Below are 12,815 nucleotides of genomic sequence, written 5' to 3'. Positions count from 1 at the left end.
AAAAAAAAAAAAAAACAGTTTGAGCAGCCCAAATTTTATTTTGAAAAATCAGTCACAGCTACTGAAGCTGCTTTAGAAAACCTTGCTAACAATCAGCCTAACACAAGTACAGAAAATCTAAACATGCTTCACAACTAAAACACCAAGTTGTATGTCCTTAACCAAAAACATGCTTTCAAAAGGAGTGGTGGAAATATCATGACAAAAACAGAATAGGTAGCATTAGACAGAAAAAAATCTCAACTGGAAACATAAGATAAACTCACATTTTAATGTCTCGGCATCCATTTGAAATAGTGTTTGTTATTTGTTTTTAAGCTCAGGATGATTTAATCACTCATTGAAACTCCCAAGAGTAAAAACAAGTTTCCAGTCCAGGTTATAGGAATCCAAGTTACATAGAAATCATTAAAAATAGCACATCACTATTGTCAAAACTATGTTAATCATTTCATGCTTATTGCAATATGAAAATGCTGTTTGCATAATCAATTACATAAAATTCCAGTTGCCCATTCATCATTAAGTCACACACAGAGATCGAGAAAATCCCCACCCAGGAAACCTCACAGCCAGAGAGACCTGCGGCTGCCGTTTATGCTCTCCTGGATTTCAGCACTTCAGGTCCCTCTGAAGAAAGCTAGCCAAAGGTTAATCCAGTGCTATCTTGGAGAGGAGAATGGAGGTGTCTTAAAGTCCTCAGACTTGGGGGGGGGGGGGGGGGAATCGCATCACCCTGCCTGGGAGCACTAAGAAGTTGGCATTGTCCTGAAAATGAAGTGTGAGAGCTCCCTGTGCAGTGTGTACTTAGTGACCTGAAAGCACTTGTAGTGTCGATGTCATGTGGTGTTTTATAGTTTTATCATTTAAAAAAAAAAAAATCCCACCAGGAATGTTCTGGTCATTTAAAGTACATACCACTCCCCACCCCAATCTGTAAATTGTAATGCTGAATTTTTATTGAAGTAAAGCACACTAAATCAAGCCCATTACAAAGGTACATGTGTCACACCAAGAAAACATGTTCAGTTATACTAACAGCCCCAAATGCTTTCCATTTATCAAAGACATCCATTTTTCAAAGACAGTTTTTAATGCCACAGGAAAGAAAGGTTCATGATGTTAAGGGAGAAAAGCAAGATACAGTACCATATATGCAGTAGGAGCTCAACTGTGAAATATTTATACATGGGGGAAAAAAAGACTAGAAGAAAATGCATCATTTGGCTGCATTTGTTTCTATAGAATGAAATCACAAGACACTGAACCTTTTTGCTTTTAGAAAATTCTCCAGAATTAAACTCGGATAATTCAACTGTTTAATAGCTACCAACAGATTACTGAATAAATACTAAGGTAAGTCACCTGGCTTTGAGACTTACATAGCCTTTTTTTTTCCAGTACAATATCCACCAAAATGTTATTACATGTTCAAGAAAATCCTGTGTTACTAATACTGAAAGTTAATCTATCTCCAATATCTTTGGTTATTTAATCTAACATCTATCCTTAATGTACAGAAAATACCAACTTTTCATTCAAAATCAATACTATTTTAAGTGCCCTGCTGTAATTTTGTAGGTCTCTGGAGCAGGTTTGAAGGAAAACTAATGATGTAAAAAGTTCCTCTTCAGAGAGAACGTAAAGGCATGAGATCATCAATCAAATGTAAGTGATTAAGAGATTACTTTGGTGGTGAAATCTCTTACATCAAGTTCCATGTGTGTTTTTAGACTGACTGTTGAATAGCTAGTAACAGTTCCAGTACTTTAAGAAGATGTACCTGGCTGCAATATTCAGCAAACATTACAATATTCCATATACCAGGAGAAAAAAAACAAAGGGGGGGGTGTGGCTTTGAAAGATGAACAGACATCAGCAAACCCTCAAAAGTTGGTTCTGGCCAGTCCTCTGCCATTAAAAAATAACGCAAACAGTTTTTTTGTATCCTACCTCATCACTTCATGAACTTGTAAGCTCTCAAGCTACTGTCCTTATGCTTTTGCTAAATCATCAGAAGGTAAGGCAGAATGAGACCAAGGAAGGAAGAGAACCAAGGCACTAGTAAGTGTGTAATTTATCATAGTTCCCCTGGATGGAGTTATCTCTTTAAAAATCATTCTGCCACATGTAAGCCAAAGAATGTTTCAATAGAATCACTGTGACACCTGTACAGAGAAGAAAATCTGGTTTATGATGCCTAAAGTCACACCTTTCCTTCTGGGGTAAAGAAGGGAGTTGTTTAATGCTTTGTGTGTGATGAATTAGAAATTCTAGTGAGAAGTCTTGTGAAACTTTATACCACTAAATCCAAATTCCAATGACTCCATATTATTTTGTTTGTTTATTTATTTCTACAGGCCCCACCCCCAGATTCTCTAGACCTAAGAAACTGGAAGGAGCTTATAATATGCTAAAGATGTGGCTAGAATTGGCACTCTGTGCTAAAGTGCTTGCCTAGCATAAACAAGGCCCAGAGTTCAACAGCAAGGAAATAAATATCACAACACTCAAACTTACCCTCTACCAAACACACACACACATAACTGTGTCTCAGACTGATTCCTTATGCTTACATGCTTCAAGATGGTGTTAATTTTACCAGGCCAGACATTCTTTGAGATGAGTCATCTTTAGTCACATGTCCCTGTGTTGGCAAAATAGCACCTGGTATTTACTGTGAGTAAATACTATCTATAGAAAGTACTAAACCATAGAAAGGTAAAATGCACATTTGTGTAGTCTTTATACATATGTCTTTGAAGTCCAGAAATTAAAGACTTTCTTGCTCTACACAACAAATTTCAGGCCAGGCAAGTATGTACAGTGAGACTCTGAATCCAGTAAAGAAAGAAAGACAATAATAATTACAAAAGTTATCTTTTTTCTTTGTCCCTCTCTTGTTAATTTTTGAGTGTGACAAAAAGCCTCCACTGTCTTGAGTTTGACCAAACCCTTCTCCCAAAGCTCACTGACTTTTCAACACACACAAAAACTAAGATTGAGAACATGCTACCTTAAGTTGAAATGCCAAGAGCAATTATTCTCATCAGTGACAATGTTCCACCATAAATCTAAAATAGCAAATACTTTTAAAACAATTTAAGCCCAATGGGTTTAAGACTGGCATAAAAGTCAAGAATGCGGGGCTGGTGAGATGGCTCAGTGGGTAAGAGCACCCGACTGTTCTTCCAAAGGTCCGGAGTTCAAATCCCAGCCACCACATGGTGGCTTACAACCACCCCTAACAAGATCTGACGCCCTCTTCTGGAGTGTCTGAACACAGCTACAGTGTACTTACATATAATAAATAAAATCTAAAAAAAAAAAAAAAAAAGTCAAGAATGTCATCAAGATAATTTCTGGAATAAAAATATCTTTAAGTTTTAAGAGTCAGTGTGGACCAGAGTTAGTCACCAACTGTCTTAGGAGAATAAAGTTTAAATAGTTTTCAGATGAGTAAAGTTTTAGTAATAAACCTTCCCTCTCTCTGGAATGTGTCTGCCTTCCTACTGTACACCCTTGCACCTATCTCCATGACAACCCTGAAAGCTTCAGACTAGGCTCTCCAAATAGCACTAGTTTCAACAGGGCAACTCAGAACCAACTTCTCCAGCTTGTTCACAAGATTTAGTAATAAACTGGGGAGACACACACAGCAGAGGCTGGAGAGATAGCTCAGAGGTTAAGACCACTGGCTTCTATGATTTCCAGCACCCACACAGTAGCTAACAACCATCTGTTACTCAAGTTCTATGAAATCCAAAGCCACCTTCTAGCCTCCACAGGCAACGCACACAAATGATATATAACCATACATGCAGACAAGAGTAACACTACAGAGTGATAGTTATAATTTACTACAGTCAAGGAAAAAAAAAGCTGTGGCTGTCAGAAGCAAGAACATTTACACAGGATTGTTGGGAGGGATAGGTAAGCAAACTAGTTGGTTCTCATATAAAGGAGATCACTTTTACAAAGATGGTATTAGAGATCTTCAGCCAATTGTCCAAGGTTACATAGGACATTGTAGCCTACATGTAGCAGCTATGCTCTTCCTACCACAGTAAGCTAAGGGTACATACATAAAGGGGGCCACAAAGCATATACCTTGAATACACTTAACGCAGATTCACTGATAGAAGAAACCCAGCCACATAAAAGTTAAATGTTTTCTGAAATTTTTCTGAAATTGCTTCAGCAATTTCCCACCCGCCCAAGCCCGGGGTGGGGGGGGTGGGGGGATACAGGCAATATAAATAGACACCCTAAAACTATAAATAGAAGAACAGTGGGCAGGAGAACAATTTTTAAAGCCAGAAAGATCCCAAATAATCTACTTTATCACTTACTAACCTGTTCTGCCTTAACAAAATTAGCCTTTCTCCATCAATGAACCAATAACACAGAGTAGGTGAACATTAAATGAGGAACCCTTGGGCTTTCTGTTAACACACAGCATACTAAAAGGCCCTGATGTGCAATCCTAGCAATCAAGAGGCAGAGCAAAAAGGATGACTAGCTAAAAGTTCAAAGCTAGCCTAGTCTTCATAGCAAGCTCCAGACCAACCCAGGCTCCACAGTAAGGCCAAACCTCCATTAAAAAAAAAAAAAAAAAAAAAAAAAAATTCTTTTAAAAGTATGCACAAGATTATGAAGCAGAGTAAGAGCACCCCTAAAAGCCTGTAGAAAGAGATCATGTAAAATCTAATTCAGGTCAAAGAGCCCCACCCCCCCGCTCCCCAAATAAAAATTTTTTCAGAGGCCTACCTAAGATGACAAACCCTAGAAAAGGATGCTGTCAGAAACGTAGGAAAAAAAATAAACCGAAGTACTCTGAGTATTTTTGGTCTATGTGAATTGTTTATATAAAAAGGAAAATATGGTACATTTGCAGTGTTATTTTAACATGAGAATTAACCAAGACAAAAACAAAAAAACAACCATCAGTTTGGCCTATATATTTCATTTTCTGTGAATGTAACGTCTAATAACTAAATCTTACAGAACACAGAAAATAAGCAATATACTACAGGAAAGTGAACAAAGGAAAAAAGAGCACAGGTTAGTCTTACAAGTCTTACAGGTTGAGTGAGTTCAAAGGCAACCAGGGCTACATAGAGAAACCTGTATCGAAAGGAATTAAAAAAAAAAAACAAAAAACAAAAAACAAAAAAACACCAAGTCTTACAGGTTGATAACCACCATTACCTTTATAGTTTTTACTGAAACTGATAAGCATTAAGTGGAATATTTTTCTGGGTCATGGAATAAGATCTTGTTTTTTTTAAAAAAAAAAAAAAAATGTAAGTGATGGTGTATCCCTTTAATCCCAGAACTCTGGAGGTAGTCAAGTGAATTTCTATGACTTTGAGGCCAGTCTGGTCTACATAGTGAGTCCCAGCCAGCCAGAGCACAACAACAAAATAATCCTACAGAGCAATGGTTCTCAGCCTTCCTAATGCTATAACCCTTTATCAGGTATTGTGACCCCACCCCAACATCAAATTATTTTCAGTTACCTAATAACTGTACTTTTGCTACTGTTATAAATTATAATATAAATATGGTTGTTTTCCAATGGTCTTAGGTGAGCCCTGTGAAAGAGTCATCGTGAGCAACTCTGTCCTAGAGGAACCCTACCTACTTCCCTTCTCGGCCTGAGTAGCACCAATCCCTCCCCAGCCCTGGCTCACAGGGACCATGTTCTAGCATGTACACTGGGAAGGCAGTGATGAAAAACACGGGCATGTCAGAAAAGAAGCAATAGGACTTGGAATGTGCTACTACTCAGGCACTGGAGAAGTCTAATATACAGACTTTATCAAAAAGGAATTTGACAAAAAATACCACTCTGCATGGTTCTGCAACATGCTCCTTGATTCCTTCAGTAATTGTGACATAGAAACCAAACACTTTACCTACTTCTATCTGGGTCAAGTGGGCATTTTATTGTTCAAATCTGTTTGTTTTTTTTTAAGAGGGGGAGGAAGGACTCTGCCAATTAGCCAGTGATCCATCCATTCATTAATAAGGATGTATCCTTAAGTTCCCAATAGTAGAGACTCAAATCTTCAGCATTTTGTTTCATATAAGACAGACATCATCCTCTATACTAGTTAGGGTTTATAAAACAATTTGTAAAATAGCTTTAAAAATGTATATTTACTTTCTATTACATACTTCTGTGCAAAGTCTTTTTCTTAGTCCATTCCTTAAAAAAAAAAACAAGTGTTGGAAATGTTGAAATAGAATCTACTTCTAATTAAAACTTTTCCTAAATCTCACAGTTCCCAACTGATGAGGTTATCTCTCAGGGGGGTCTCTTGGTATTCCCTGTCTACATGTCTGCCATCAACTCAAAAGTCCCTACTATTTTCTCCCAATAAAGAGAGGCTTTATGTGTTAATAGATCTTTTTGGTAGAGGGGTTCCAGGAATTAAGGAACACACTTAAGGGGGAAGTAGTCCCTTTCATACAAAGGTGAGGAACAGGTTTGCCTCCACTGCAAATGCAAATCTGCCTAAACATATTCTTTCTCCTTGCCTCCTTGCTCTAAAATTTCATGTATTTAATTAAACTCACTCATCAATGCAGTTCTCTGAAAACTGTAATTTGACTTTGTATTTCAAAAATGACTATGCAAATAATACACACACACATACACACACAACTCTGGTATAGTATCTCTACCCTAATTAAGATCTTTCCAAATATATATTTCAATAACTTTCATTACAGATCAGAGAAGGATACCATATTGTCACTCCTCTACCTTAACACTTAATTAACAATGCCCTGTTACTAATCTAATCCAATTATCCTCATTTAAATCAAAACCAGATTCTCCACGGTATACAGAAAGTCATTAGAACACAATGTTCAAATATAATTGCTTCTAAAAAAATTTTTGAAGAGGCCCTAAATCTTTAGTCCAACACTATTTAACTACATGACTTTAGAGGTATAAACCTGTCAAAAACAAGTACAGGACTCAAAACTGTATTGAATTAGTGCTTTACTCTAAGTTCACCATAGGTAAGACTTATTTTTACTGGATCTATATTTATGCTTATTAATGCCATCCTAATTTAAGCAAAAGTAAGTGCTTTCTATAATGATATCTTAAAAAACTCTCAAAGTCGAAAGAATAATAAAAAATCACAGGTTGAACAAATTTGACCTGAAAAACTGTCAGTTAAAAGCAGAACAGTTTGTCTCCTCCTGGAATCTGGGCTACTCTTTTACTATATATACCCAGCCATGGTTATCTAGCAAGCATAGCTTTTGTTTTGTTAAACTGTCATTGTAGGATACTAGTATCCAGGAAAAATATTGTTAAGTATAAATTCAATCATAAACCACACTTGAAGAAAATGACAATATATAAGAGAGGAAACTATATCACCTGTTGCCACTCACTAAATTAATCTGCCACATTATACACACACCTCTCCTAATAGTTTTTCCAAATTTAAGGGGAAATTACACACACTAATCCACCTCATTTTTTCCTGAGTTTCAAAAGTTCTGATAATGTGAATATTAGAAAAAGTATGTAGTCCTAAGAATTGTTTTCCTACAAACTACTTCTTGAAGTAAGTGTTTTAATTTACAAGTAAATCTGAAGTGGGGTGGAGGGAGGTCACACTCTTCCAGCTCCCATCTTTTCATTAGGGACACGAGAAAATAAATTAAGATTGGCTGCCAAGGGAGAATGGTCTCTGGAGTCATTAACATTTCTATGACATGGAAACCATTTTTACATATCCCATTGTTTATTAGCAGATCAGCCTTATTTTAAATGACCTATGACCATTTCTCTGGCCAAAAAATGTTAGCTATTAATAGGATGCATGACCTAACTGGATCATTCCTCCTTGATTAGTCACCTGCTTGACCATGTGTCCACCTTGGTTTCAACCAGGTCTTACCTGGTTGCTGTTCATTCATAGCAGCCTACCATGTCATACAGTAAGTAACCCTCTCTCTCTCATACCAAGGTCTGTAGTAGATAGCAACATCAGACTTCCCACTGAGGACAGTGGTCTGTTCAAGAATACTAGATCCTTTGAGCCAAGAACACATTTGCACAACAGATCTGGTCAGGGGAATAGTGATAACTTGGCCAATGACTACACCTCTCACATCCTGTCTACCTAAACAATATGGGTCTGAGGGAGTGTGACTTCTCCAACTTCCTTCCCTGCCCTGGGTTATCAACTCTCAGTCTCTATACTAGATAAAAAGTGTTAAAAAGGCAGCTCCCATGAGAACCAACTCAACAATTACCTGCCTTACTCAACTATCATATGAAATACTCCAAGCAACTGTAAATAAAATTAAGATGCAAGGACTTGCCCTTTGACTCAAGAAGACTAAAAAAACATGTACAACATGTGAGTGAAAAAAATGAATTCAATCAGTGATGTAGAAATAATTACTGTAATAATAAGCTCAAAGTAACCTTTCAAATGGGCTGCCAATGTATGCTCTTAGCTTGCATTCTATTTCCTTGCATTCTATTTCAACACTTCTAGAACAAGAATTAATGTACAGACAGAAACTGACTACATATCTGCACCTAACCCTAACCATGAAAATGGGTCCACAGGCACACTCTTAACCATTTTCCAAAGAAGTATGTTAAACGGCTTTACCATGCAGAGCTATGGCTTCCCGGAAGGGTTGCAAATCAGTCTCTACAGATGAGCTAGTTTCCGTTGAAGTAGCTCGGTTAGGGGACACTACAGTCAGTCTTGGGGGAGCTCTAGAGTTTCGTGGTGGAGGAACCTTTCCACACAGGAAGCTGATCAAATCTTCTCTACGAATAGTTCTTCTGCGTTTTTTTACCCAGGCCAGCACATCTTTATTGCGTCGCTGATAGCCAATCTGAATTCCAATATCAAAACTTCGTTGATGGGTATCCACACTTTCTATTAGAAAAAAACAGAAAAGGAAAACAATAAAGTGATCATTACAGCTATGCTATATTTGCTCCTAAAGAAAACCATTTTATATGTTAACCAAAATTATTATGAGCATTCTAAACCCACAAATACCCTTAATAATCTAAAATTTATCTTAGTCATGTTTAAAATGTAAAACAGGGGGCTGGAGAGATGGCTCAGCAGTTAAGAGCATTTCAGAGGTCCTGAGTTCAATTTCCAGCAACCACATAGTGGCTAACAACCATCTGTAATGGGATCCGATGCCCTCTTCTGGTGTGTCTGAAGACAGCTACAGTGTACTCATAAATAAAATCAAATCCGAGCAGTTGTTTCTCTTTTTTTTTTTTTTTTTTTTTTTTTTTTTTTTTTAAAAAAAAAAAAAGGGCTGGTGAGATGGCTCAGTGGGTAGGAGCACCCGACTGCTCTTCCAAAGGTCCAGAATTCAAATCCCAGCAACCACATGGTGGCTCATAACCATCCGTAACAAGATCTGACGCCCTCTTCTGGAGTGTCTGAAGACAGCTACAGTGTACTTACATAAAATAAATAAATAAATAAATAAATAAATAAATAAATAAATAAATGATTTTTTTAAAAGTCTAACAATTAAAATGTAAAACATTTCATCATCAAAGTCTAAATTCAGAGTTCAAGTCCTAATTCTAAAATTGATTTTTGAACCCCTGACACTAGATAAAAAATGTACACACAAATAGAGAACCTACTTTTCTTTAACAAAAGTAAATTGACAAACTTTAGCCAATTTTATAGTATTAGCTGTTACTTGAAAAACAAAATCACATCTCCCCATGCCAATCACTGCCCTCAGTGTATGTGCACTCTGCTTGCATCCAGCAGCTTTCTGCAAGTTGTAATCATTTCCTCTCCAGACCAGCCTTTAGTAAATATGGAAACTCAGCTCAGCAAAATGTCCCCTGCCCTTCAGTGATTCTACTTAGTTATTGGGAGCAGTATCTCAAAGTTTAAAAGTCACTCCAATTGTTATTCAAGTTAGCTACTGTGCCAGCAGAAGATATGAAGTACCTTTTATTTTATTTTAGGCAACAAGGTCTCACTATGCAGCTATGCTGGACCCCAATTCAGAGTAAATTATAAAGGAAAAAACAAGACATACAATAAATGAAGAGGTGTGCCTCCCTAAGATAAATCTTCCAGACAGAGATCCCCAGTGAGTAAATCTGAGTTTACAAAAAAAAAAAAAAAAAAAGCAGGACTCTGCAACAAGGCTTTCCCCTTTAGTAGTTGGTAAGTCTTTATTCACGGGTCAAAAACCACAGATGCCTCACCTCAGAATTGTAGAGACTATCTTCTCAGTTCCCAGCACCCACAACCCTCAACCCAGCACTCACTAGGCAGCAGAAGCAAGAGTTCAAGGCCATCCTACAGAGCAATCTCCAGGACAGTCAGGACTACACAAAGAGACCCTGTTTTTAAAACCCCAAAATTCAAAGCATTTTAACTTTGAAAATCTAACTTCACTGTTATAAAAAGCCAAGAGTAAGATCATTTCTCTAGTGTCACCTCCAGAATCTAAGTCACCACGTGAATCAGTATCTATTTTCTTATTTCCTAAAACATATGAACTCCATCTTCAAAGAAAGCTATTCATGAAGCACTTTCCAAGTGTTACAGGAAAGACAGGACAGCCATCCTAGAAAGTTGATATGCTCAGGCAGAGAAGCCCCACAGAGTTTCAGTGATTCTCAAAAGGAGCTGGGCAGTCTATAAAGGAAATCAATCAATAGTAAACACTACCGCTTGGGAAGAAAGGAAAGTGTAAAATCAAAGCAATCACGTTTTTAGAAACCCACCCTACCTAAAAGAATGCTTTTCTTCCAAGCTAATTGGAGAGGTTTGTGCTAGAGAGAATGGGGTAAATTTATAAGAATGAGTTCAATTTGGTAACAAAAACTTAAAACACACTTTCAATGAATCACATCTTCACTGGAAAACTCAAAACTCTGAAGTATAGGTATCCAGTTCAGATTTTTTTTAAAAAAGCTCAAAAAAAAAAGGGGGGGGCATAAAATCTTTAGGAAAGTCCTCTATCCTAAACTCTTTTACCAAAACCAAAGTCATTATAGAAAAGGACCATAAACCTAAAGGTAAGGTGAAGTTTCAAAACTAGCAAACTGCCAAACCACCCTTTAACCACAACACATTCATTTCCTTATTTATTTACAATAGCCACAGTGAATGGTCCATGTTTCATCTGGTAAACATTTTCAAAAATATAAAATGAAAATGAAGAGATTTTAAAGTCTGGATTTCCCAGCATAGCAGTGGCATGTGTTAGAAACATTCTGTGAGGTATCTTCATACATGATTCAGAGCCAAAATTCATCAGGTTTTTGTTTCGTTTTGGTTTTGGTGCCAGAGTTCAAAGCTTGCACACTTGCACATACTATATTCCTATTCTGCCACTAAGTACATCCTCAGTCCTTTAATAGTTTTGAATACAAAACTGTGAGTCAGCAAAGCAGGTATCCAACAGACTCAAAGGGTCTTGTCCAAAACTAGGTTAAGAGGCAGATTTTCCTCACCAAAATTCACTTCTTCCTGACAGCTAGGTCCACCGTGCTTCATATATACAGTGCTATCTATATTTGATTCAGGACATGCTGTGCAAGCATTCAACCAACTGTGCTACATGTACCACCAGACCAAAAGTAATGTTTTTATTAGGAACATAAAGTTCTGAGTTAAAAGCCAAAATGAAACCTTTTTGCCAATTATTTTAGGACACAACTCCCCTGCAGTCCAGCCCTAAGTACTACTGTAGTACCTGAAACTAAGTACTAGTTTTTTTCATCTCCTATGTATTTTCCTAATCTTCACCCAGAACAAAGGATGGGAACCAGAAGAGAATAGCCTCCCTGGCCTCTTGTCCTTCCTTCTTAAAAGTATTGTAAGTTTTTATTTGGAAAACTAGCCATATGTTAAGCGAAGTTCCCACCACATTAGATGTTAGTTACACAGAACAAGTAACTTAGTCCTACATTACAGACTTAATTCCACACTAGCAACAGTACTAATTCTAAGTAATAAAGCCATTCAATTCTATACAAGAAATCTGTTGAAAGCTAGTGCTGGGCTCTTCTCTTCTAAGTTTTAGAGCAGCACTAACATAAAACTAAACTGAGCTTTAATCCCAGCACTTGGGATTAAAGAGGCAGAGGCAGGCAGATTTCTGAATTCGAGGCCAGCCTGGTCTACAAAGTGAGTTCCAGGACAGCCAGGGCTATACAGAGAAACACTGTCTCGAAAAACNAAAAAAAAAAAAAAAAAAACTAAACTGAGCATAAATTGTAGATATAAACATAAGCAATACACACATAAAACAAGGAGAGAAATGCAAAGCATGCCACCAAGTTAATCCTATGTGCAAAATGCACTGGGGACCAATGGGTTCACACTAATAAAGCTGACTTATGACTTGTGTGTGTGTGTGTGTGTGTGTGTGTGTGTGTGTGTGTGTGTGTTTGTTTCACTCAGGCATATGTGAGCACATGCTGCAGGATCAAAACAACCTGCAAGAGTCAGTTCTTCCTTCTTATGAATCCTAAGGATCAAACTAAGGTCCTAAGACTTGGGAACAAGGATCTTTACCAACTGAGTCATCTCACTGGCCTGAAAAAGGCTTGTATCCTATAAAATTTGCCAACACAAAAAAAAATAGGCATGGTAGCAAATGCAAGTAATCCTAGCACTTGGGAAGCTGAGGCACACCTGCAGGAAAGGTCAGCCTAGACTGCAGGAGTTCTAAGAAAGCCAAAGTTATTATACAGCAAGACTCTGTCTCAAAAACAAAGTTCACAAAAAAAAAAAAAAAAAAAAAAAAAA

At 37.3% G+C, this 12,815-nt stretch overlaps 1 protein-coding gene and 1 pseudogene across 1 annotated transcript in view; one reads left to right on the top strand and one right to left on the bottom strand.

Moving 5' to 3' along the window:
- C12H16orf72 (chromosome 12 C16orf72 homolog) overlaps window positions 1–12,815 on the bottom strand; it is a 27,693-nt gene that overhangs the window by 5,763 nt on the left and 9,115 nt on the right. The window contains exon 3 of the mRNA XM_021209002.1: window positions 8,661–8,936. Coding sequence (XP_021064661.1) covers window positions 8,661–8,936 — 276 coding nt within the window. The remainder of the gene's footprint in view (window positions 1–8,660; window positions 8,937–12,815) is intronic.
- Window positions 5,714–6,092, top strand: LOC110329571 (annotated as a pseudogene).

This window comes from Mus pahari, chromosome 12 (assembly GCF_900095145.1).
Source record: "Mus pahari chromosome 12, PAHARI_EIJ_v1.1, whole genome shotgun sequence".
NCBI lineage: Eukaryota > Metazoa > Chordata > Mammalia > Rodentia > Muridae > Mus > Mus pahari.
Note: the sequence above shows the minus strand (reverse complement) of the source record. Positions and strands in the feature narration are given on the sequence as shown.